Below are 27414 nucleotides of genomic sequence, written 5' to 3'. Positions count from 1 at the left end.
TCCAATTTCCCATGCTATCCCCTAGAGATGGCATTTGAGCTCACAGATTGAGGGCCCAGTCCCACAAGACCGCTGCCCACTTCCAATGCCAAGTTCAAACCCCAGGTGGTTTTACCTGTGCGTCTGACCAACCCTATAAATCAGGGTTCCCATGACCCCTCCTTGAGTTTAATTTGCTAGTAAAGCTCACAGAACTCAGGGAAACACTTAGGTTCACTGGTTTATTATAAAGGACAGTACAAAGGATAGAGATGAAGAAATGGATAGAGCAAGGCATGTAGGAAGGGACAGGGAGCTCCTATACCCTCTTCAGGTACAGCACCTTCTAGGGACCTCCACATGTTCAGTTACCTGGAAGTGCTCCGAAATCTGTTCTTTTGGAGTTTTATGGAGGCTTCATTATGAAGGTATGATTACCACTGGTCACTGGTAACCTTCTGCCCTTCTCCCAAGAGTTTGGGGGAGGACTGAAAGTCCCAACTCTAATCATGCTTTTGTCTTTCCAGTGACCAGCCCCTAGGGGCTGCCAGCCAGCAGTCAACTCATTAGATACAAAAAGCCATCACTCTGGAGACTCTAAGGATTTTAGGAGCAGTATGCCAGGAAACAGGGTCAAAGACCAAATAAATACTTTACAATATCACAGAAAGAAAACCTATCAGAAACCCTTAGTAATTTAAATTAGGGGTGTCATCAGCCTTAACTTCTTCTGATACCAGGCAAAAATACACATTCTAAAGAGCAAAGCAATTCAAGCATAACTTGATCTAATAATCTAATAATAGATCAAAAATCTAATAATTTTGTTTTTGTTTTTTTTTGTTTGTTTTTTTACCTTTCAGAACTATCTTAGTTTGTCCCTTGTCTTCAGCTGAAGTGGCCACAGTATGTGTGTTTATGTAAGCCTGCACCAGTGGTCCACTATGTAGGGGTAGGGTTACAAGAGACCCAATGAACTCTACTTAACACAGTGTTGCCACTACCAGAGGTATCTTTTAGACCGAGCAGAAAGTGAGTACTAAGGTAGAAATACAGCTTCCACAAAGAAAATGTAATGGAAGCTGTTTTAAAACTGAAAGCTGCAGTGATCTGTGATCATGTCACTGCACTCCAGCCAGGGGAACAGAGTGAGAGTCTTTGTTGAAAAAAAAAAAAAAAAAGAAAGCTGCAGCTATTTCTGTCTTTCTCTCCCCTCAGCCAGTTATTCTCTCCTCTTCCAAAACTGGAGCAATGACTTCAATCACTTTCTAGTACTGATGGAGCAATCATAAAGAGGGCAAAACCAGATCTCAGCACCTAGCTTTATCTGTCACTAGGGTCATCCCTAGGCATTCACATAAATCCCTGGTATACAATGTGGCCTGGTGTCAATGGTCTTGGGATCTTGGAGAATACTTTTCTTTTTTTTGAAACAGGGTCTCACTCTGTTGCCCAGGCTGGAGTGCTGTAGCATCACAGCTTACTGCAGCCTCGAACATCCCTGGGCTCAGGTCTCCTCCCACCTCAGCCTCCCTGGTGGCTAGGACTACAGACGTGCACTACCATGCCTGGCTAATTTCTGGTTTTTTGTTTTTTTGTTTTTGTAGAGACAGGGTTTCTCCATGTTGCCTAGGCTGCTACTGAACTCCTAGGATCAAGAAATCTGCCCACTTTGGCCTCCCAAAGTGCTGGGATTATAGGCATGAGCCACCACATCCGGCTGGGGAATACTTTTAAAAACTTAAAGCAAGTGAAGGGAGTCTGATTAAAGTATGCACAATAAAATATAAGCTGTTTAGAAGGCTTAAAGGTCTCCGCAGTAACCTAATTTCCCCACTTTCCTAACTTTATACTAGTAATTCCAAAACATTTCCTGATGAGAAACTTTGATTTCCCTGAAATTTTATGATCACTAATAGGGAAGGACTGCTGAGTCACAATAATCACTGGTGGAATGGGGATTTAATTAGCAACAACAGTCAAGTCCCACCCAGTAAGCACCTGAGAGCTTGTGAGTCAGTTGAAGACACGTATTTACTGAGTACCTGCCACGTATAAGGTGCTGGTGATAGAGCCCAAGGAACTTGGCTGCTATGCTTCAAAGGAGTGGTGGACTGTTTTACTAAGTGGGATATGGCAGGACCTTGATTGCAACACATACTCAGAAGTAGTTCACCTCATTATAGCTTAAAAATGTAACACTCTGGGCTTCAGGTGATTCCATTTCTTCCTCAGTTCAGATCTGGTGCTGTCAGAAGCAAAGATGTAGTTGATGGATTCATAAGACAGATCCCACACCTGAGACTGGGTCAAATTAAATGTTTCAGCTGCCAGCTGGTACTCTTGAGAAAGGTGTGTTGCAAAAACACCCTTATCATCAGTCTGCCAATGTAAACAAGAATGTTTCAAAATGAAAAAGGAAGGATTTTTCAAAAACAACCATCTTTTTGTTTAGAGTCTATTTTCCTATTTACTATGCTTCTTTCAAGAGTCTAAACAAGGGCCTACAAATTTATCTATGCATAGCTGTAACTAAACAGATTTATGTATACTTTAAGAAAAGATACCAGAGCAGTGTTTCAACTCTGGCTGTATATTAAAATTACCTAAGGAGTTTTAAAGCCTATCTCTGCCCAGGACTCACCCCAGATCAAATAAAACAGAATCTCATGGGGTGGGTGCAGAGCATCAGTTTGTTTGTTTTTGTTTTTAAGTCCTCTCAAGTACCTTTTGCTAGAGAGCCAAACCAGAGTCACCCTGGCCCTCTGTAGCCTCTCATGTCCCAGTCCCTTTTTTTTTTCTCTTTCTGAGAGGAGTTTCACTCTTGTTAGCCAAGCTGGAGTGCAATGGCATGATCTCTGCTCACTGCAACCTCCTCCTCCTGGGTTCAAGTGATTCTCCTGCCTTAGTCTCCCGAGTAGCTGGGATTACAGGTGTGCGCCACCATACCCAGCCATGCCCCGGTCCCTTCTAACTCCTCTACTTGGGCATTATCCTCAGGCATGCAAGGCGGTCAGCTAGATAGTGAACATCTGACTTAATGCAACTCAGGGAGCAAAAAGGAGCAAAGTACTTCACACGGAACGCCTTACACAGATCACAGAAGGATGGGCAACGCTGTACCAGAATCCGAAATGGTGCTGGTCATAAGATGGAACTGTCCGACTTTTGACGTTTGAGGTCAAACAGAGTTCTAGATGAAAAGGGGAAAAAAATCTCTTATTAAAAGCAAATAAGTGAACTCATTCAGTGTTCACCAAGTAGACACGAGAAATATTTCCAAATTTTGCTAAAGTAGTTTATTAGTTTACAAAGTCGACCTTTCCTTATGTGTGAAAATTTGTAGTTCAATTAGTGAAGTTGTACAGGAAGTATGTGCTGCAACTTATGGCAACAGAGGTACCAGGCAAGGAATTAATATCCCTTTTACAGCCACGCACTTCTCCTTCTTTGACCAAAATAGAGAGGAAAGAGGAATGTCATGATGAAAAAAGCAGAGAATTATCAATGATAGGAACAGAAGGGTTTTTTTGAAAAGCTACTGCAATCCCTCCTGGTCTAACGGTGGAAGCCAAAACAAAGGTAAGAAAACTGTAGCACTGTGTGTGAGAGCATTATAAAGAGCTAAGAATGAGCAGAGACTTTGCCATGGCTTCTAAGAACCCCTAAACGCTTTCACCCAGACAATCATCCATTCACTTCCTTCTGCTTCTAGGTAAGTTAAGTCCATTTTAAGAATGACTCCTACTATTGGCCGGGAGTGGTGGCTCACACCTGTAATCCCAGCAATTTGGGAGGCCAAGGCGGGTGGATCATGAGCTCAGGAGATAGAGACCATCCTGGCTAACACAGTGAAACCCCATCTCTACTAAAAAAATACAAAAAAAAAAAAATTAGCCGGGCTTGGTGGCAGGCGCCTGTAGTCCCAGCTACTCAGGAGGCTAGGGAAGGAGAATGGCGTGAACCCAGGAGGCGGAGCTTGCAGTGAGCTATCGCGCCACTGCACTCCAGCCTGGGTGACAGAGCGACTCTGTCTCCAAAAAAAAAGAAGAATGACTCCTACTATTAACAAATTCCTTCCTGGAAATATTACCAGGCTCCCCAGCCAGAGTAAAATACCTTACTGACTTGATTGATGGTATCTGCTCACTTGAGTAAGGCAACCTCAACACAGGCTCACTCAGTTTAATGGATGACAAACCCAAACCGCCCCCTCTGTTGGGAGCAGAGCTAGGCCACCACACCAAGTAAGATCACTATGCCAGTGGTTCCCATTCTCTCCACTTTTGTGGATATTTAAAATTTTCCTTACCAAATCTCGTCCATTATGAATTGCTGAAAACTCTATAGTTAAAACATACTCACACAAGCATTTTTATAAATTGGTAAATATAGCAAATTGATCATTCTGTAAAATGGTTTGCAGTCAACCACTTTTTCCTTCTTTAGAAAGGCCTTTCCTAACCATCCAATCTTAAGTGGTTATACAATCACTACTATATCAGCCTATTTAATTTTCTTCACAGAACACTGATACTTCCTTGTATATTTGTTTACTGTCTTCCCTCTGCTAGAATATGAGTTTCTTGGGAAAGAAATCTTGTCTGTTTTGCGTACTGCTCTATCGACAGCAATGACAACAAAGCAGGCACTTCATAAACACATAGACAATCAAGTGTGTAATGATCAACAGACATGTGAAAATATACTTGGGATTTTCCATGTTTAATTTTTAAATAATGTTACATATTTTCATAACACATGTCAATTTCATTAAAGTCATTTCAAAATTCTAGATGACCCTTTACTCCTTTAAAAAATTCTTATTGAGTTCCAAGCATTGGAGAATGTAACAAATGAATAAGACAAGCAGAGGCCCTGCTCTCATAGAGCTTATATTCTAATGGAAGCTAAAGCTTTCTGTTTTAAATAAGGCTCAGAAAGCACACACTCCATCTTTTAATAGCTAGATGACGTTCGTACTTTTAGAACAGTACTTCTCTAGAATCCCCAGGCAATCTGGGGATTGGGGGAGGGACAGAGAGTCATCTGGAAGACCTGAAACTACAAGCCTTACCCAGTGGTATCCGATGTTGCCTCACAAAGTCCACCAGATCCAGGGATCCTCCCTCACCAGAGTTGAGAAATGTTCCATGCCCGATTCTATCAGGAAGCAGATCCAGGAGTATTTGTGTTTCTTTTTTTTGGTTTGGAATCTAAAGAAACGGGAGGAAACGGGATCAATGGCCTCTTTCAGTGGTTCTTGAGTATTTTTTTCTATAGCTAGGTACCCTGCTCCTCTAAATAGTACTTAATGCAGACCTTTTGGAAAACTGAACTACTTCTGCCTTCCTAGCTCTCTTTGCCCTTTTATCTTCTCATTCTTTCCTCAATATTCTTCTAGATTCATTTCGATGATAATAATAAACACTTATTAAGAACCTACTTTGTGCCTTTTCACACAAATTATTTAAGGCCTCACAAGAATCTTAAAAAGTATTAAGATGAAGAAATTAAACCTGAGAAAAATTAAGTAATTTTCAAAAAATAAAACTTCACAACTCCATATGTATATGTGTGTTCTGTTATAGACATGTGTTCATATATATTATAAAAAGTTCTGAAAAAATATAAACACAAAACTGTTAATAGTATTAACTCTGGGAAGCAAAAAAATAGAAATTGGGCTTTTAATTTTTAATTATTTTCCTTCTTGACACTTGGATTTTTTTCAGGTATACATAACTGTTATAGTTAAAAATATAAAGCATTTTTTTAAAAAAGTTGTCCAAGGTCATAGAGCTAGTGAATGGTAGAGATAAGGGTGAAACCTAACTCAGTCTGACTCCAGGGCCCAGTTACTTTCCTCACATAGTGTGCTCATCATGTTTGATTCTGACAAGGCTGGCTATGTACATACCACAATCACCATGAAAATGTCTGGCTGTGCTCTTTATCTCCTAGATAGCCCAAAACACAAATGCTCAGAACATTTTTAAATGAAATGTTTTATATCCGATGGACTGGATGATAAAAGCAACAGAAACTAAGTTAAAGAACAAGTTCTGATGTTGCACACAAGGCCAGAGATAACTGATCACTGTCACACATGCTATTCCCTTATAATGACCAATAGTTTCTATCACACATCAGTTAGGTCAGCCATAGGATGTCCCGTGGATGAAAGGTCTTTTGAGTTAAGAGTGTGGAAACATGGATTCTAGATTTTAAGTCCTGCCACTAGATTACTGACCTTCTGCTATAGACATGAAAGATACAAGTACTGGCAAGGGGTTCTGATTTTTTTCCCTAATCTTTAAATCATGATGTTACTCAACCTTTATACATTACCCCTTTAATACAATAACTGTGTGGTAAGTAGACTAAGTATTATTTTCTGCATTTAAGAAATAATTAAATAGATAGAAGTACTGAGGTAAAAAATAAATCCATTTATAAAATGGGGAAAATTGCAGCAAAGTCCCTCACAAGGGGTTTGCCTCACAAGGATGTGCTTAAGAAAGTGACTACTTCCCAGCAATTATCTGTCACTACGTTCATGCTACCAGTGAGCTTGGGGCTGATGAGGGGCACTGGACCTCTTTGCTGGGCTTTGTAAAATGACGAGCTGCTTCCTTTACTGCCAGTGGATGTGATACAATCAGGTCCCTTCTACTATGAGGACAGGTGAGATAAATTGGGCTTTCCTTAGAGTCAGCTTGCCAATGACAAGACTGATGTTGGAAATTCATGCATTTTCTCTAGCAAGACGTCATTAAACTGCTTTTAATGACACGGCTGGCATTTGAGTCAACAGCCACTCCCAGGAACCACAAAAGGATAAAAACAGTAACAGTAGAGACTAAAGCAAGTCATGTATTTTTAAATTTAGACTTAAAAATATTTCTACTTTCCCTTTTAAAAAAATGTTTTTCCAATCCCGGTTTATTCCTAGTCACTTACAAATGACCCTATTATTTTCTATCACAATCTGTCCCTTCTAGCCTAAGACAATATTATTTACCTCTGAAAGATGCAATGCTAACTTCAGACCTGCTTTCTTAGCTTCTAAAAGAGGTTCCAAGAAGTCTTTTGCTTGTCCTACCTTAAAGATAAAAGTTAAAATGAGGATGCATGAGAATTCTGGGAAAACTGAGGAACTCAGTACTCCATTCCAATAAACAACATAATGGCAGCAAAAAATAATAGTAGATTAATTCATTTGCACATCTTGTTTATAAAGCACCTACAATGTGCTAGCCACTTCGCTGAATACAAAGCTGGCAAAGGCACAGTCCCTGCCCTCGAGAATCTTGTCTAGTATCAGTAAACTGAGGTCAGTCAGCTAAGCTGGATACAGTAGTCACCAAATTTTATGCCTGGAAGGACACCTAGATATCCAGAGCTAAGGAGAACTCACTCACTTGACTCAGGAACTCTCATGATTACTCAAAACACTTCTGTTAAACAGGTGGATAAAAAGAAGGGCAGAATACTCCAGGTTTGGACAAAGCCATAAGAATCAATTTCATGGGACTCTCTTATTCAGTTGTTTTCAACCAGGAGCAATTCTGCCCCCCAGGGGACACTTGGCAATGTCTGGAGACATTTTTGGTTGTCATATCTGGGAGAGTGCTACTGGCATCTAGTGGGTAGAGGCCAAGGATGCTGCTAAACATCCTACAATGCATGGGGCAGCCCCACAACAAATTATCCAGCCCCAAATATCAAGATTTCTGCTTGAATCTGACATTCAAGAAGCTCAAGTCAACATTTCTCAACTATCTATGAGATAGTTAAGCCCTAATACCCTAAGACATCCATCCATTGTATGTAATGAATTACATTATAGTGCATATAGTCTGGGACTAGTTGTGCACCATCTTTAGAAGAATGGAGAAAATAGTCATATAGTCAGGCAACTCTTTTTTTTTTTTAGGGTACTTAATTGTTTCACAGAACCTTGGATGAGAGCTGCTCTAGGCATTCTGGTCATCCAGGGCAGAACAGGACTTCATCCACAGAATGGAGTGTCTGCTGGACACTCTGGAGAATGCAATGCAAGATGCCCGAAGCTAGTCCTTATCCCACTAACTGATTCTACCTTTTAGAATTAAAATGTACGCAGGAAAAATAACTTACAGTAGGGTCTCCACTGAGGTCAAGGCCAAGAACTGTACCCTCAGTAGAAAGGAAGAACTCCTCGGCAAGTTTTACAGTCTCCTTGGCTACCAAAGGGCCACCTCTTCTGTCAACTGCTATCAAATACCTTTAACATAAGAAAGACAGAGTTGAAAACTAATATGACACAGATGAAAAAGACAATTCTGAGTACAGCCAGACAGAGATGGCAGACTACGTGTAATACATCTCACTAGGAAAAGTACAGCCTGACTGAATCTAGACAATATGACATTTTACTTTGCCATATGGACTGAGACATGAATTCCTAAATAGCATCAAGCATCCAGTCACTGTTCAGATTTAGTTGTCTTTTGAGGTTTTTCTTCTCCTGTATTTGTTTCTTCAGTTTGTTTGATTCAGGATCCAAACAAGGTCCACACTTTGTGTAAGTCAATGTATCTTCTAAGCCTCTCTTAATCTACAACCACTCTTTCCTCTCCTCCCACCTCCCACTCTGCTTTTCTTGTAACTTATTTGTTGAAGAAATTAAGTTGTTTGTCGTACAAAGTTTTCCACGGTCTGGATTTTGTTGATTGTATCCCTGTGTTGTTAACATGTTGTCCTATTTCTTTTCTTTTTTTTTTTTTTGAGACGGAATCTCACTCTGTCGCCCAGGCTGGAGTGCAATGGCACAATCTCGGGCTCACTACAATCTCTGCCTCCCAGGTCCAAGAGATTCTCCTGCCTCAGTCTCCCGAGTAGCTGGGGTTATAGGCGCGTGCCACCACGCCCGGCTAATTTTTTGTATTTTTAGTAGAGACGGGGTTTCACCATGTTAGCCAAGATGGTCTTGATCTCCTGACCTCATGATCCGCCCGCCTCGGCCTCCCAAAGTGCTGGGATTACAGGCGTGAGCCACCATGCCCAGCCTTTAACATGTTGTCCTATTTCTTATATTTCCTATATAGTCCAGAGGCAGATCAGGTTCCATTTTTTGGCAAGAGTAAACTGGTGGTGGTGTGTTCTTAGGAGGCTGTGATCCATTATTTCATTAGGGGTTACAAAATTAGAAATATTCTCTTTCTAAAATGTATCACATATCTGATAAAAGTTCATTCTTCAAATATTAGCTGGAATACTAAAACCTAAAGTATAATAATAATAATAATAAAAGAAAGAAAAAAAAAAAAAAAAAAAAAGACTTGAATACCCAGAGAATCTCTGTTAATATTTCTTTTTTTTTTTTTGAGACAGAATTTCGTTCTTGTCACCCAGGCTGGAGTGAAATGGCGTGATCTCAGCTCACTACAACCTCCGCCTCCTGGGTTCAAGCAATTCTGCCTCAGCTTCCTGAGTAGCTGAGATTACAGGTGCCTGCCACCACACCTGGCTAATTTTTGTATTTTTAGTAGAGACGGAGTTTCATCATGTTGGCCAGGGTGGTCTCGAACTCCTGACCTCAGGTGATCTGCCCATGGTGGCCTCCCAAATTTCTGGGATTACAGTCATGAGCCACTGTGCTTGGCCTGTTAATATTTCTTGAATACCCAGAGAACCCCTATAATTTTTTAAAGCAGTTATCAGTTTACTATTTATTGACAAAATAAATTCCTTTAGCATTTGTTCATTTATTTATTTACAAAATTTAGATCAACTATGTATAAAATGCTGTATCTTTTTTTTCACTTAGCAACTTCCCATGCCATTAAAATAATGTTAGAAAATAGTATAAATCATATGAACATACCATAATGTAATTATCCTCTGAATGCTGGATATTTTAGGCTATTTTCTAATTTTTGTTATAAATAACATTATAATAAGGAATCTTATGCATAAATCAATCTATTTCCTAGGATGCATTTCTAGCACAGAATTACTGGGTCAGAGGGAAAAACTTTTTTATAAATCTTGACATATATTGCTCTTTAGAGAGGTTTTTTCCCCCCTTACCTGTGTACCAGTGCAGGATTTAAAGAGGTTTTATTAATTACATATGCTTACCAGCAGTGTGTAACTTACAAACACTGGCTATTACTTTTTTTTAGCCTATTGAAACAGTATTGTAATATATGATTAATGAATTAAGTAGTTTTCTCTGTATTTCTATACGTCTACCAGCTCTTTGTATGTTTTCTTCTCTGCATTCTATTGTCTTCTGCTTGGTTTTTTATTGGGGTTATTAGTTAAGCTTAATTTTTAGAGTCTTATAGACCGAAACTATACAGCTAGCTTTTTTTCTTTCTTCATTTAGGGCTTTACTGAACCCATACTAGGTACCTACTTTGTGGTAAGTACTAAAGATGTAGTGGTGAATCAAAAAACAAGGTCCTTGGCTTCACTACACTTACACTCTAGTGGGTGGGCATATATACAAACTAACACAAGATAATTCCTTATCTTGTTACAAATAATGCCATAAAGAAAATAGATGGGTGACTAGAGGATTAGTGGGGCACTTTAGACAGAGTGGTAAAGGAAGGCCCCTCTGAGGAAGTAACAGCCAAATTGAGATCTGAATAATGAGAAGCCAGCCAGCCAGCTGGGCAGGAATCTGGTAGAAATGTGTTCTGGGGAATACTAAACAAAGGTGCTGAAGGGGGACAGTCTTTTTTGCTTATTTTAGGAAGAGACAGCAGGCCCACGCATAAGGGAGGAGGAGTGGTCTAGATGAGCTGCTGAAGTAACAGAGGCAGCCAGATCATGTGGGACCTTGTAGGCCACAGTAAGAAGTTCATTTTAGCTTAATGGCAAAGGAACACCATACTTTACTCATGTAAAAATACTCAGAATTTTATTGCCTTATGAATAAATTCAGAATTGTGTTCTCACTTTAAACAACAGGGTTCTTGATTTTATTTTTCTATTGTATAAATCAATGAATGATTAATTTAAAAAAATCCATTACACCCATGATCAAAACAGTAAAAATTCACATTCTGTTTTTGTAAATGTTAACTACTAAGGTACAATTTTCTTACCTAACATCAATGTCCAAGTTTTCTTGTTTGGACTGTTTTATACCTTCAAGTATAGATTCCACATAAGTCTTTTTAGTCATTCCTGGAAAGGACACACAGAAAATACATGTAAAGAGATCATCAACTATTTCATCCCTCACCTTCAGCAGTCCTATATGAACAATTACATTTTCACTTTATGCTATGACAAGGGCATGGTTAAACATGAGTGAAAACATGGCCCTTATGGGTACATTTTAGTAAATGCAAATTATATTTTAATAAAATTGGGGGAAAATGAAGTGTTAGAGAAATGAAATGAAAAAAAATAAAGGCTTTTTTTTTTTTGAGACAGGGTCTGACTGTCACCCAGGCTGGAGTGCAGTGGCATGATCTTGCCTCATTGCAACCTCTGTCTCTTGAGCTCAAGCCATCCTGCCACCTCAGCCTCCTGAGTAGCTGAGACTACAGGAATGTACCACCACGCCCAGCTAGCTTTTGGATATTTAGTAGAGACGGGGTTTTGCTATGTTGCCCAAGCTGGTCTCAAACTCCTGGGCTCAAAGTGATATGCCCGCCTTGGCCTCCCAAAGTGCTGGGATTACAGGTATGTGCCACTACACCCGTCCTGTTTGTTTTTTTTTTTTAAAAAAAGGGATATTTTCTCTCCTCCTAGTCCAGAAAAAAAAGTCCTAACTTGGATTCCTTTCCCCTCAATCCTGCTCGGGCTTAGTGTTTCTCATCCAGGGAACCAGGCATGTTCTTCCAAGTCTGAGTGCTCTGCTCTCTGGGGGGATCTGCAAGAGCACTCTCCAGAGCAACCTCCTGTAAAATACCTTTTTTTCTTTTTCTTAAGGCTACATTGGGTAAAATAAAATACCCTTTTACCCAGATTATAAAATGCTTATGTTTGGTGGAAAGTCTCTGGTAAAATACATAAAGTTATAAATAAAAATAAAAATAGGGTGTGGTGGCTCATGCCTGTAATCCCATCAGTTTCAGAGGCTGAGGCGGGCCGATCACCTGAGGTCAGGAGTTCAAGACCACCCTGGCCAACATGGTGAAATCCTGTCTCTACTAAAAATATGAAAATGAGCCAGGTGTGGTGGCATGTGCCTATAATCCCTGCTAGTCGGGAGGCTGAGGCAGGAGAATCACTTGAACCTTGGAGGCGGAGGTTGCAGTGAGCCAAGATCCCACCACTGCACTCCAGTCTGGGTGACAGAGCAAGACTCCATCTCAAAAAAAATAAATAAATAAAAATAATCCCACCACCCAGAGATAACTACTGTTTTCTAAGTACACATATACACATTTATTTTATGTATTATTTCAAGAGACCTTTTTCTCTCTGTTGCTCAGGCTGGAGGGCAGTGGCATGATCATGGTTCACTGCAGCCCTTGGAGCCCATAGAGGTGGGGGGTCTCATGATGTTGCCCAGGCTGGTCTCGAACTTCTGGCGTCAAGTGATCCTCCTGCCTCAGCTCCCAAAGCACTGGAATTACAGGCATGAGCCACTGCACTCTGCCCATATACACATTTTTAAATAGAGAAGATACTACTAGGTATATATGTACCCAGTTCAGTCATTTAACATGATTCTGAGTATTTTCTCACGTCATTAAAGTGTCTTCACCAGTATTTGTAACAGTTGCCTAATATTCCATTAGCCTTTATTTAACCATTCCTCTACTGTTGCGTATGTAGGTTAATACCCTTCTTTTGAAACTCCATTAAAAGAGCCCTATGAGTTGGCTCTTCTCTCCTTCCCTTTCACTGCTCTCACCAGTACAACGCGGAACTGATTCTATGGTTCAAAAATGCAAGATGAGAGCCTTCTCCTTATCTTATGTAAACACTTATACTTTACAATAATAGTTTCAAAAGTTTTACCCCCAAATGATTACTGAGCTACACGTATCAGGAAACAAGACGACCTAGGTCTCTTTGGGTCATAAACAAGGTGCTAAGAGGGCCCCAATGTCTCCTGATGCTGCTCTTATAGGAGGATCTCAGGAAATTCCTCCAGACCATAGCCAGATCTCATCTCTATCCAGAGAGGTTTTACCACATCACAGCTTGCTCCTGGCCTAAGAAACTATTCCCTGAGAAGCGACTGAATAACCTACATTTTAGTAACTACCATAAAACATGATTCTGCATCCACTCAATGGCATTGTCTCACAAGTGCCCGTGATGCAGGGAGCAGGAATCAGCCTCTGCTTGTGACAATGCAAACATAAGGAGCAGGTATCCTTTTCTCAGAGTGAAAACAACTAAACAATGAAGAACAAAAGAAACTGGCCTTTGTTTCCTTCCTTAAACAGATAATGCCTGACTGGAATTTTACTACTTTTTACTTAAGAATAACTCACTCATTAATAATGTACATCAGGATGGGCACCGTGGCTCACACCTGTAATCCCAGCACTTTTAGAGACTGAGGTGACTGTTGGGCCCAGGAGTTTGTGGTTACAGTGAGCTATGTTTGCACCACTGCACTCCAGCCTGGGCAAGACAGCAAGACCCTGTCTCTAAAACAAACAAAATGAACATCATTAATGTATATCAGAGAGAGGACTTGGACTGTTGATTAAAGGTTCAATGAAATACAGAACAACACAATAGTATAAAAGTTAGTGCTTCATATTCCCACTCACAAACATGTGAGTGATCAAAGCACATAGGAAAAGGACAGTACATTTGCTGAGAAGTATAAGTTCTACCGGTAGCATTTTCTCTTCTGGGTGTGCTCCTTAGTTCCAGGTACTTGACACCGTCATCTGCAAATTCTTTTATGACATCTTTTGTGACCTGATAATAAAGATAACATACACAATATTGATAATGTTTGTGTAAGGGTCCCAATGAATGTGCCAAGTGCTACAGCTTTATTTTATTCATTAAATTTGATTTTCAAGTAATGTTGGAGTTTCTCACGTGGTAGAGATTATCCATTTTGTCACATCCCTGATGGAGACTATGCAGGGCTGCAATATTTCCAATCGCTCCCATCACCCCTCATTCCCACATTCAATCCCAAGCTGCACATCAGCTACACCGTTTGTTTCTTTTCCCCCTTTTAAACATTTATTTCCTAGTATTTATAATAGCAGATTGATAAAATAGAGAAATGGCGCAAAACTAAAACCAGCTGGAACCATCTATATGTGTAGACTGCTAGGAAATGCACATACAGAAATAAACAGCTAAAATGATTAGGTATTACTGATGTGCTATTTGAAGTCATGGCTTAAGGTTTTTATTCAAGTTATTTAGGAATAAGTTACATTTTTCAATAAATTCTGGCAGGGTTAAATTTTCTTGAGAAGTACTTAGGGCAAAGAAAGTAGGTGATAAATGTGAGTAAAACTGTATCCAATTTAGTGCAAATCTCAATAATCCAAAAGTTCCTGAAGGATTTCCTGAAGGAGGTTTTTCCTTTTTGCCTTCAATCCTAAAAAATCTACAAGAAAAAAAGGCTAGGTTGGCGAAGCTGTGACAAACTGCCGTAATGAGTCCTTACAGTTGGTATCCTAATCTTAATCTGCTTTGACTACACACACACAAGCATGTGAGCGCAGTGTCCTGGCAAAGCAAGAGGGGCTGGCTGTTTGTACATACAGTGCCTAACAGTATGGCACTACCTTGGTGAATTCATAGCAATCCAAGTTGTAGGCCTCTTCTTTTTTCTTTTTCCACTAAAGACAAAAATGAACTTAGTATAATGTAAGTGGAATGGGTAGCTCAGTTTCATCAAGAGGTCTAAAGACCCAGATTCTGAGAATACACAGCCAAAGATAATACATCTGCATTCTAAATCACATGAAACACCAGGACCAAGCAAGATACCACTGCTGCCTCCTCCAAGGAGCATGATACTGCAGCCTCCATGCCATCATGAATGGCGTTGGCCCCATGGCACTGCTACTCCAGGAACTCCCTCTTGCTGTCACTGACACCACAAAATTGTGGCCTCATCTTTGTATTAATAGGTTGAGGAATCTGAATCTTGTCACTGCCCCAGAACAGAACAGACCCACACTCAGCTACCCCAGCTCACATGAGACTAATGCAGAAAGCTGTTTGACAGTGAGGAATAGGGTAGAAGTGAGGGTTTGAAATAGTAGTCCTTTTCAGTGACTACTATCCAAGGCTCCCTCTTTCTGAGTGGCTAGGTACCTGTAAAACCAAATGAACAATGAAAAACTAACAAGTATGGAGCAAGAGCAAAGGGAGGAAGATTTATCTAGGCCACAGTGAAGCCTACAGAACCATCCCTAACCCACATCCAAGAACATTTCCCTGGGGTCTACATCTGTGTTTGCCAGATTTAGCCATTTCTGTGATGTGCGGCAGGTAGTGTGGTAGGTACTGAGGACATCTCTTTGGGCTTTCCTCTCCTATGCGCTGGACTGAGAATATCTATTCAAATTCTTTTTCCAGACAAAGTACATCACAATTAGTTAAATTCCTACTTACTCAAACCTCTCTAAGACTGTATAAGCTTGAATGGGAAAGAGCATGAGCTCTGCAACCAGATAGTACTGTCACTTACTCTTTGTGTGTGATCTTAAGCAAGTTACACTTAACCTCTTTAAGCCTATTTTTTCATCTACAAAAAGGGAACAATAAAAATACCTACTCTGAAAGCAGTCCTAAGAATAATGTCTGGTACATGTAATAAAGAGTATCATTTTTTCAGCCACACTCCAATCCTCCCTTTGAGATTATACCCAGGTCACCTTGACTAGAGTTTTAAGTGATCTCCCTCACACTCAGTTCTACATTTACAATCTCTTAGTTTACTCTCATAGACGTTTCATTTATCATATGGGGCACCCCATTGTCACCCTCTGAACCACCTAGTAGCACTAGGTCAAATGCACAGAATCTTATTACTCACCTCATTCAATAAAGCTTTTCAACTTTCATTTTGAAATGAACGTAGCAACAAGCATGCCATTATTATACCCATAGAGCATTAAACTGTCAAAGTTTAAATTTAATCATTTTGCTCTATAACACTCATCAGCAAAGTGAGACCAGGGCCCCTGTGGTGGACATTCTTAGCAATATTCAATGGTATCTTTTGAGACGCTGCTTAGAGAATGCCCTTTTGGTTCCCTATAAATCCTTATGTGTGTGTCTAATGCAGAGCTTACCACACTATGTTGCAGTATCTGCTTATGGGTCTGTCTCTCCAACCTAATTATAAATTCCTCAGGGGCAGAAACTGTGTCAATCTCTCTAAGACTTTAGCACAGTGCCTGGAACACTGTGGGCACTCAGTCAACTTTTGTTGAACGAAACTATTAGAGTTACCTCTCCTCTAAAAGGTGCTTAATTTACTTACCACTTATCATGAAGATCAGTCTTTACCAAAGAGGAAAATTTTTGCTTGATCAGTCAAAAGTTACCTCTCCAGAAACACAGGTTATACTTTCTTTGCATTTTTTTTCTACTGGTTAAGATCACTGACACAATTTTGCTTCTCTCCATTTAGAAAGAGAACATTTTAAAATGCCATCCTAGTCAGATCAATGATACAGAAGACAATCTTCCACGTCAGACTCTAGTATCACGGAGCTTCAGATAAGAGAACACAGTGGTATCCTTTGTGCCCTCAGAGGGAAAGCACAATTTCCCTAGGGATTAATCACTTAATCTCTAAGCTCTTCTTGAACTTCTTCCTTCTCTATAATGTCCACCCATACAGTAAGTCTCCTATGCAATACAGACAATGCCTTATTAAGGATATCCCCATTTGTGGTCTAATATTTCTTTCTTTTTTTTTTTTTTTTTTTTTTGAGACAGATCTCGCTCTGTTGCCCAGGCTGGAGTGCAGTGGCATGATCTCAGCTCATGCAAGCTCCACCTCCCGGGTTCACGTCATTCTCCTACCTCAGCCTCCCGAGTAGCTGGGACTAAAGGCGCCCGCCACCATGCCCGGCTAATTGTTTTTTTTGTATTTTTAGTAGAGACGGGGTTTCATCGTGTTAGCCAGGATGGTCTCAATCTCCTGACCTTGTGATCCGCCCACCTTGGCCTCCCAGAGTGCTGGGATTACAGGCGTGAGATACCACGCCCAGCCCTAATATTTCATATATATATGTTATATATGAAAAACAGGACCAAATTTTCTCTTCCATATCATCCTCTATCCTACAGAAGATGCTCTTCATGGTTCTTTCCTCATATCTTTTACAAGAAACACAGTTTTTCTGTACTAGCTCTTAGGCAAATGACTTACATCGGTTTTGAAAAGAGTTGCCGTAATAGTGAAAACATTTTTCATCACTCTTAATGAGAGCAAAGATGAAAGGCCATGTGCAATAATGGAAGGAAATTACTTCATAATTTTTAAACCATTCTAAAAATTCCTTCATGTCTTACCATTAGTATATCTTCAGGGCTACTAGTAAGCTGATGAATAGTTTGAAACATCTGGAAACATCTGCAACGTGAATGAAAAGTTTTAACATAATCTAGTCATCAAAGAAACTCACTAACTGAATGAACTAAAGTTTAGGCTAATAGTAAATATATATTTATATTTACAAAGAACTACAGAATAGATGTTTCAAAAATTACATTGATCTGGAAAGATAATCAAATGATTGAAAATAAAACATTACTGATATTTTTAAGTGGGAAATAATAGTACCCCTTCTCTAACCCACCCCTGACATGGGGAAATTCAATATGCCTATATTTTCAAATCTAAAGACTATCCCAGGCTGGGTATAATGGCTCATGCCTGTAATCCCAGAACTTTAAGAGGCCAAGGCGAGTGGATAGCTTGAGCCCAGGAGTTTGAGACCAGCCTGGGCAACATAGGGAGACCCCCATCTCTAAAAAAATTCAAAAAACATTAGCCAGTCATGGTGGCGTGCACCTGTGGTCCCAGCTACTTGGGATGCTAAGATAGGAGGACTGCTTGAGCCCCAGAGGTCGAGGCGGCAGTGATCTGTGGTCACGCCACTGCACTCCAGTCTAGGCAACAAAGTGAGATCCTGTCTCAAAAAAAAAAAAGAAAGAAGAAAGAAAAAAGAACGAATATCCCAATATAATTTCACAAACAACAGAAATCACTAGAAATACTGTCAACAGTCTAACAGCTGGAAAAAAATGTTGTATGTTAAGATATATGCTCCACGCCAGATGCCAACCCTATTTCTGTTTACTAAAATCTGAATTCTTACATACTACTTACAATCTCAAAATACTGATAGAGAAAAAAAGGAGTATGTCCACAACCTCCCCACACTTACTCTTCTAAAGTTCTTTTCTTTCCCTTGTCAATCACAGTCATCTGATCGTGGATTTTAAGATCTGGCTTCTGGGCTATTAATTTCTTCATGGTATGAGAACTAATGGATCCATTCAAGTGGGCATGAAGTTCCTAAGAGATACAACCAGTAAAACTTATCAAATATCCAATAGATTCATAGCATCTTACCAGGTACTTAATGTTGGTAGTTTGCAATAGGGCAAACTGCTTACTAGATTTAGCTACATAACAAAGTTTACAAATTTTGCCTACAAAATTTACTTTTTCTTTTTTTGAGATGGAGTCTCCCTCTGTCACCCAGGCTGGAGTACACTGGTGCGATCCCAGCTCACTGCAACCTCTGACTCCCGGGTTCAAGCGATTCTCCTGCCTCAGCCTCCTGAGTAGCTGGGACTACAGGCATGCCACCAAGCCCAGCGAATTTTTGTATTTTTAGTAGAGATGGGGTTTTGCCATGTTGGCCAGTCTGGTCTCAAAACTCCTGACCTCAGGTGAATCCACCTGCCTTGGCCTCCCAAAGTGCCGGAATTTCAGGCATGAGCCACTGTGCCCAGCCAAAATTTACTTTGATGAAAAGAAGCAACATCAAAGTCATTACAATTAGCAACCACTCAAGATTTCTGTAGTTGAATTCTCACCACTTTTGGCAATTCAGAATAGAAGTCTGTCTTGCAAGGCTGTTGCTCTTCTGCCTCTATCATTTTAGCAGGAAAAAAAATGGTTCTTCTCCACTCTTATTCTTGGTATGAGCAATATGATGTATTTCAGTCAGTAAATTGTATGGTACTGAATTTCCTTCAGATTGCTTTACTTCCACACATTTTGGTAAGATTAGCTGTATGTGTAGATCTGGGTTCAGCTTCACCTATTTTAACAAATGTTAATATTTTCAGATGTTAAAAGCAAAGAAACGGGATTTTGTTAATTTTTTCTTTAAAAGGCAAAAGCTCCTCTAAAACTAACTTAAGTGTGTCTAAGGTGGGAAAATGATTAGTAAACAACATAAACTGGAAACAGGAAAAGACCTCAAGCTTATAAGAGGTGTACTAAAACCTGACATTTAGTAGAGTATATTCCTTAACTATTGGCACCTTCTATACAACGACTTCAAAAATTCAAAATTTTATAAGGCCTACTTTGGATAAAATATACACATACATATATATATATATATATATATTTTTTTTTTTTTTTTTTTTTTTGAGACAGAGTCTCCCTCTGTCACCTAGGCTGGAGTACACTGGCATGGTCTCAGCTCACTGCAGCCTCTATCTCCCGGGTTCAAGCGATTCTCCTGCCTCAGCTTCCCAAGTAGCTGGGATTACAGGCGCATGCCACCACACCTGGCCAATTTTTGTATTTTTAATAGAGACAGGGCTTCACCATGTTGGCCAGGCTGGTCTCAAACTCCTGACTTCAAGTGATCCACCTGCCTCAGCCTCCCAAAGTGCTAGGATTACAGGCATGAGCCACCATGCCCGGCCAAAAATAAAATTTTAAATTTTGAATTGTTTAAAATACATAAAGGAAGAACAGAGGTACTGGTGTCAGACGGACCTAGGTTTGTCCTTTTACCAGCTCTACAGGTTAGAAGCTGTGAGGCCTTAGTCACTTACCTTCATGGCTTCAGTTTCTTTATTTACAAAAGTGGCATTAAAAATGCAAAGCAGCAGTGATGATTAATAAAGTATTTTAAATTCCCCTCATCTATGTTCCCACATGAGCCAGTCACTGCCTTTAACTCAGCATTTAATCACACTGATATCTCAATCACTGATATACTTGTCTTTCTCTCTCACCAGACTGTAAGTTCCTTGAGGACAGGTCCTTCGAATTATTCCACCACTCTAGCACTTAGCACAGTGCCTAGCACACTGTAGGTGATAAATCAATCATAATTTCCCGTCACCTCTGAAAGTGGTTTATAAGTGAAGATAAAATTCCAAGTGAAATTTAGTGATTTTCAAAGTGGCCACCTTGACTCTCTGGGTTCTCACATATTAATGAGGATGATGTTTAAGAATAACAGTTTCCATGTATTCAGAACCTAACAGGTATGTGACATGCACTTTTAATAATGTTATCTTTAATCCTTGAAATAACTTTGTGAAATATTACTGTATTGAAAATCAATAAATTGATACTGAGTGGGGTTAAATAAATTACCAAGATATTAAAATGTACAATAAAGAAAGTAATTTGTACAGGACTAAACATAGCCATAGAAATCCATAGAAAGGCCTACTTAGTATGAGATAAACGTGGCATTTCAAAGTAATGCCATAGTAAATGCTTAATAAATAGTAAAAAATGAAAAAGATGGACTATTTAATCAATGGCATTTAATATCTCTACCGAAAAACATAAATGATTTAATTAAAATGGAAAAACGTACCTTTTTTTTTTTTTCTTTTGAGACAGGATCTTACTTTGTTGCCCAGGCTGGAGTGCAGTGTCACGATCACAGCTTGCTGCAGTCTGAAGCTTCCAGACTCAAGCGATCCTCCCACTTCAGCCTCCTAAGTAGCAGAGACCACAGGCATGCACCACAATGCCCGTCTAATTTTATATAAAAATTTTTTTGTAGAGATGGGGTCTCACCATGTTGCCCAGGCTGCTCTCAAACTCCTGGGCTCAAGTGATCCACCAGCCTGAGCTGGGATTACAGGAGCGAGCCACTGCGCCCGGCCAGATTTTCAATTTTACTCCAGGATCCTGACCTTAATTTGTGCCCCATTCAAACCATCCTCCAGACTGACCTTTAACTAGCTGTGAGTAAATTTACTGACCTACTGGCTACAATGTTAACCTATGGAAATTAAAAAGCAACTAAGCAATCATAATCTTTACATATTAAAAAAAATTGTTGTTCTTTGCCTAAAACACGGCTATCAACAATAGCATGCCATGTCAAATTTAACCTTTCTGGACTGGTTTTGGTCTGGGACGGAAGGCAACAAACATTGGGATAAGATCCACATTAGTAATACTTCATCAATATTAGAGCAGGGCCAGAAGTAAGTATCCTGTCTCCCAGGGAACTTTTTTCATGTTCCCACCTACTCCCCTAAAAGGGAACTCAGAATAAAAAAAAATTTGTTACTGTTTATTATGCACTTACCATGAGCCAGGCACTGTGGTGTCTTAGATAGTTATTTTGTTTAAATCCTCACAACAACCCCTGAGGTATTATTATCCCCATTTTATATAAGAATAAATTGAGATTTAAATGCCGGCCCCCCTCCCCCGGCCTAAATCATAAGGCATCGAAATCACAAATTTTGCTCCATTCTCTTTCTTCAATTACTTTTCTTGATCTGGTCTTTGCAAAACAAGTAGTATTTTTGACATAACATCCACATTTTAGGAACTTGTCATTAAATAAATTTGTTTCTATGGTGCTATGTATTTTTCAAAGTCCTTCAACATTTTTTTTTTCTATTTGCCCCTCAATCAACCCTGAGATACCTCACAAAGCAGTACTTAATCTCATTTTAGAGGTGAGGATCCAATGACCCAGCAGGCATAGGTGAGCCCTTCTTCTAATCCCTTCAGAAGCAATTCTCAAACTCCTCAAATGTTCCATCAGATCTGAATGCCTTACACTAAACTGACAACTCTGCCACCAACTTTACAGAGAAAACAGAAGCCATCAGGTGTAAATTCCTTCTTTTTCTCTCTGCCCTACCTCACACCTGAGCTTATGATTATCCATAATCTTTTTTTTACCCCATCAGGAGTCACAGATAAAGGATTCATTCTCCTATCCCCACAACTAATATGTGCCCAGGATCCCATTTCTACCTATTCCAAGTTACTCTACCAGTGAGTTATCTTCTCATTTTTCTGTTCCTTCAACCTCTCCCTCACCACTGGCTGGTTTCCCTCACAGGACCAACACGCATGTGCAATATTTGCTTCCACCTGAAAACAAAACAAAAGACTCTTTTATCCCACAGTATTCTTTAGCCACTGCCCTGACCCTTTTTTCCTTCTGAGTTAAGCTCCTCGAAAGTATAATAATTTAGACTGGATACCTCCTTTAACTCACCTCCTATTCACTGAAACATGGATTCTGCCCTCATTGCTCCACAGAAACTGCTCTCCCTAAGGCCATTAATGAGCTTTTAAGCACCAAATCTAAATGTCACTTTTCAATTACCAAATCTTTATCCTGATCCAAACCTTTTCTTTCTTATTTCATTTTATTCCACAAGAAAACATTGGAAAATACGAAACTTTTTCTTGACTCCAGTATCCAAATCTGCTGGACTCCAAAACTCGCTCTTAACCATTATGCAGTACCACCTGTAGTTAACCATAAAGTTATCTGATTTCCTTTTCTATTTCAGCCAGTCAGTCACCAAATCTCAGTGAACAAATGATAAATTTCCTAAATGTCTCTGGAAGTGGGTTCCTATGGATGACTCCCAGACACCCAATTTAGAAATTTTATGATTATTCTGAAGTCCAACCTGGATTTACTCCTTAAAAACAAAGCTCAGAACATATCACAGGGAACAATCACCTCTCTTCAGTGACTCCCCTTTCTGGGGACATATTCAACACTACTTTAAAATCCACAGAATTCTCCAAGTGGAAGGGGGTGTGATGAGAAAGAGAGGCTGAGGGGTTTATTCACCGTTGGTCTAACATAGGGCTGGGAATACAAGGGAATCAACAGTCTAATATCTGTGGGGAAACGTTTTCTTGTTAGGTGTCTATAAATTATTTGTAAAGGTCGGTTTCTTCAGTTTGCACCCTGGCCTTAGTGACTTGTTTTCAAGTTTTAAATGGGGTTCTCTTTTACAACTGTGAGAGCATTAAATAAATCAGCAACTATTAGCACCCAAGGAAGCTAACTAATCCTTGCCCACTGAAGGTCCGTGGTGCCGACCCTTCTTGGCTCTTACCAGACCCAGGTCGTCAGTCCCCACAGACTCACCTCTTAGAGATTTCTCAACTACGAGGACTTAGGCAAGGTTTCCTTTTTGACTGGAAGGCTTGTAGAAACGTGACAACCCGCCTTCCCTAACACTCATGTCACAGCGGTAGCGGACCGTATTCTGGGACAAACGTAACTCAGGACATTCAAAAGAAAGGTCAGCCGCAAGCGAACTTAGCACTGGCTATACCCTCCTCAATTCTGGTTGGCCAGATGCGCTCTTCCCGGAAGTGACGCACCAGTGCCGGAGGAAGGGGAAGTCCAGGAGTATGGGTGGTTTTTTCCCCCTACCGAGGTCCGTGAGGTGTGTACTGTGCTAACCAAGGGGCGGCTCACAACCGTGACAGACTGCCATTCCTGAGACTCTTCTGGCCATGGGCCCCCGGAGCCGCGAGCGTCGGGCAGGCGCGGTACAGAACACCAACGACAGCAGCGCCCTCAGCAAGCGTTCCCTGGCCGCGCGCGGGTATGTGCAGGACCCCTTTGTCGCGTTGCTGGTTCCGGGCGCGGCGCGCCGCGCCCCGCTCATTCACCGAGGCTACTACGTCCGCGCACGCGCCGTGAGTCACTGCGTGCGCGCCTTTTTGGAGCAGACTGGCGCGCCCCAGGCAGCGCTTCGCGCGCAGATATTGTCTCTCGGCGCCGGCTTCGACTCGCTGTATTTTCGCTTGAAAACCGCGGGCCGCCTGGCCCGGGCTGCAGTCTGGGAGGTGGATTTTCCGGACGTGGCGCGGCGCAAAGCAGAAAGGATTGGAGAGACGCCAGAGCTGTGCGCGTTAACCGGGCCTTTCCAGAGGGGGGAGCCCGCGTCCGCGCTGTGCTTTGAGAGCGCAGACTACTGCATTCTGGGCCTGGACTTGCGGCAGCTCCAGCGAGTGGAGGAGGCCCTGGGCGCCGCGGGGCTCGACGCAGCCTCACCCACTCTGCTCCTGGCCGAGGCGGTGCTGACCTACCTCGAGCCGGAGAGTGCCGCGGCCCTTATCGCCTGGGCAGCCCAGCGTTTTCCTAATGCCCTTTTCGTGGTCTATGAGCAGATGAGGCCTCAAGACGCCTTTGGCCAGTTCATGCTGCAACATTTTCGGCAGCTAAACTCTCCCCTGCATGGCCTGGAGCGCTTTCCTGACGTGGAGGCGCAGCGGCGCCGCTTCCTTCAAGCTGGCTGGACCGCCTGCCGTGCCGTGGACATGAATGAATTCTATCACTGCTTTCTCCCCGCAGAAGAGCGCCGGCGGGTGGAAAATATTGAACCCTTTGACGAATTTGAAGAGTGGCATCTGAAGTGCGCCCATTATTTCATTCTGGCAGCTTCTAGGGGAGACACCCTCTCCCACACCCTAGTGTTTCCATCCTCAGGGGCATTTCCTCGCGTAAATCCTGCTTCGCCTTCAGGGGTATTCCCTGCCAGTGTAGTCAGTAGCGAGGGTCAGGTCCCAAACCTGAAGAGATATGGCCACGCCTCTGTCCTCTTGAGCCCGGACGTTATTCTCAGTGCAGGAGGATTTGGAGAGCAGGAGGGGCGGCACTGCCGAGTGAGCCAGTTTCACTTGCTCTCAAGAGATTGTGACTCTGAATGGAAAGGCAGCCAAATAGGCAGTTGTGGGACTGGAGTTCAGTGGGATGGACGCCTTTATCACACCATGACAAGACTCTCAGAGAGTCGGGTTCTGGTTCTGGGAGGGAGACTGTCCCCAGTAAGTCCAGCCTTGGGGGCTCTGCAGCTTCATTTTTGTAAGAGTGAAGATAATAACACTGAGGACCTGCGAGTGACAATAACAAAGGCTGGCCGAAAGGATGATTCCACTTTGTGTTGTTGGCGGCATTCAACAACACAAGTGTCCTGTCAGAATCAGGAATATTTGTTTGTGTATGGGGGTCGAAGCGTGTTGGAACCTGTACTAAGTGACTGGCATTTCCTACATGTAGGGACAATGGCCTGGGTCAGGATCCCAGTGGAGGGAGAAGTACCTGAAGCCCGGCATTCTCACAGTGCCTGCACTTGGCAAGGGGGAGCCCTTATTGCTGGAGGTCTCGGGGCTTCTGAGGAGCCATTGAACTCTGTGCTCTTTCTGAGACCAATCTCTTGTGGATTCCTCTGGGAGTCAGTAGACATCCAGCCTCCCATTACCCCAAGGTACTCCCACACAGCTCATGTGCTCAATGGAAAGCTGTTACTTGTTGGAGGGATCTGGATTCATTCCTCCTCATTTCCTGGAGTGACTGTGATCAATTTGACTACAGGATTGAGCTCTGAGTATCAGATTGACACAACATATGTGCCATGGCCATTAATGTTACACAACCATACTAGTATCCTTCTTCCTGAAGAGCAACAGCTCCTGCTCCTTGGAGGTGGTGGGAACTGCTTTTCCTTTGGTACCTACTTCAACCCCCATACAGTCACATTAGACCTTTCTTCCTTAAGTGCTGGGCAGTAAGGACTGGACTAATATTCAGGACCCACTAAAGTAGACAATAAAGTTTTCCACAAATAGGACGACCCTCTAGCTATAGATACTGCCACTCCTCCTTTCCCCATCCTTTTTTTCCTTTAGCACTATTCAGTGCAAAAAGTGAAAAAGGTTGGTAAAATAGGTAAAATACCTAGAAACAATCACTACAGAAAACAGCTGAAGATAGTGGCCATGCAGTCCGAGAGTAGTAGTGGTCTTCCTCTAATTTTCTAATCTAAGTTCATTTATTGAGTTACAGTGGTCTTTAGTAAAGTAAAACAATTTCCCAATCCCAGACCTTGTGATTTGAGATGGTACCTTAGAAAAAGTTACATGCAGTTCCGTGGTTGAATATATTTGAGATGGTACCTTAGAAAAAGTTTCACGCAGATCCTTGGTTGAATATAGTTGAAGGAGTGTAGTATTGACCTAATTCTTCATGTAGGAAACCTGAAATGAACACAGTCACAGTTTGATTAAAACATTGTCCTGTTTATTGCAACGGAAAACTCGGATAGTTTTAACAGGAAACAGGACTTCCTTTAACGACATACTTTTTAAATGTTTTGCTATTGGTTCCATATTTATTTAGATTTATAAGTGTCAATAAAGCAAACTTTTGGTGCCTCAATTCATTTTGCACGGGGTATAATAATGTTTTGTTCCAGATATACTCTCCACCTTTCACTGTTCTGTGCTCCAAGAGGCTGACCTTTATGGACTGCATCAAGGAGCTCTCTTTACTTTTTGATTGAGTTCCACCAGTCAGAGGCACCAGAGGGGAATGGGGGCAAGAAGAAGAGTGAGAGTGAGTTGGTATTTATTCCCAATTCTTCCCCTGTTGGTTTGCAAGTTGGCAGTGGCAGCATTCTTCTGTCAAAGGCTACAGCTCCTGCCATGTAATCCTTTCCTGTAAGATAAGAGTTCTAATTCTGCATCGTCTCAGGTTTCAGTAATTGTTCCTTTACTTCACCTCTTCAGGCCTAGGAGTTGTGATGGCTCTTTGCTAGACCTGAACTGTACTGTCCAATGTGGTAGCTATTGGCAACATGTGACTATTTAAAGGAATTAATAAATTCAGTGGCTTAGTCACATTGACCACATTTTAAGTGCTTAATAACTACATGTGGCTTTGGCTACTGTATTAGATGTAGATGTAGCACATTTCATCGTTACAGAAATTTCTACTGGACACTGCTGACTGGACACTGCTGACTGGATATCTTGACTTGGTTTCCCTTAACCCTACTCATCCCCTTATAGTTAGCATCCCATTAAACTCAATTATCCCTTTTAAATGGGAATCTGTTGCCTAGTGAGCCATGTGAGATCAATGAAATAGCTATGCATCCTTAAAATTTGAGCCTTAATTTGTCATCTAAATTATGCATACCTTGTGAAATATACACCTCAAAAAATGTAGTGGCTTTGGTGGTACTAAGTGTATTACTTTAGTATTTCTTCTTAGTCCTAGAAACCTTAGTAGTTTTCATTCTACAAGTGCCTAAATGATTATTATGAACCATCATTGATGACAAATTGCATCCTTTATTTCTATTAACTTTGCATATAAATGGATGTGAAAGGTGATTAATATAAAAACCAAGTAGCAAACACAAACCTAAGTGTATGGAGAGGACAGTGTTGGCTCTGTTGGATGA

General features: G+C 41.1%; 2 protein-coding genes across 14 annotated transcripts; one reads left to right on the top strand and one right to left on the bottom strand.

Moving 5' to 3' along the window:
• Positions 1-202: 202 nt before the first annotated feature.
• On the bottom strand, positions 203-24631 carry ADAL (adenosine deaminase like). 13 transcript variants are annotated; one of them, XM_054452158.2, is made up of 13 exons: positions 23304-24044; positions 22182-22282; positions 20754-20877; positions 18997-19223; positions 18339-18469; positions 17461-17521; positions 13791-13878; positions 11085-11166; positions 8122-8248; positions 7004-7084; positions 5057-5195; positions 3072-3172; positions 203-2361 (listed from the first exon to the last, which is right to left on the bottom strand). In XM_054452158.2, exons 4-13 carry the CDS (start codon positions 19057-19059, stop codon positions 2167-2169), a joined length of 1068 nt encoding a protein of 355 aa, XP_054308133.1. In that variant the 5' UTR covers positions 19060-19223; positions 20754-20877; positions 22182-22282; positions 23304-24044; the 3' UTR covers positions 203-2166. The 13 variants fall into 13 exon arrangements, with proteins under 13 accessions (XP_054308133.1, XP_054308138.1, XP_054308139.1 ...); XM_054452163.2 differs by having other exon boundaries at positions 22163-22282; positions 23595-23823; XM_054452164.2 differs by having other exon boundaries at positions 23595-23816.
• LCMT2 (leucine carboxyl methyltransferase 2) lies at positions 23678-26384 on the top strand. Its single transcript, XM_054452157.2, has one exon. It carries the CDS (start codon positions 23678-23680, stop codon positions 25736-25738), a length of 2061 nt encoding a protein of 686 aa, XP_054308132.1. The 3' UTR covers positions 25739-26384.
• Positions 26385-27414: the final 1030 nt, after the last annotated feature.

This window comes from Pongo pygmaeus, chromosome 16 (genome assembly GCF_028885625.2).
Source record: "Pongo pygmaeus isolate AG05252 chromosome 16, NHGRI_mPonPyg2-v2.0_pri, whole genome shotgun sequence".
Lineage (NCBI taxonomy): Eukaryota > Metazoa > Chordata > Mammalia > Primates > Hominidae > Pongo > Pongo pygmaeus.
Note: the sequence above shows the minus strand (reverse complement) of the source record. Positions and strands in the feature narration are given on the sequence as shown.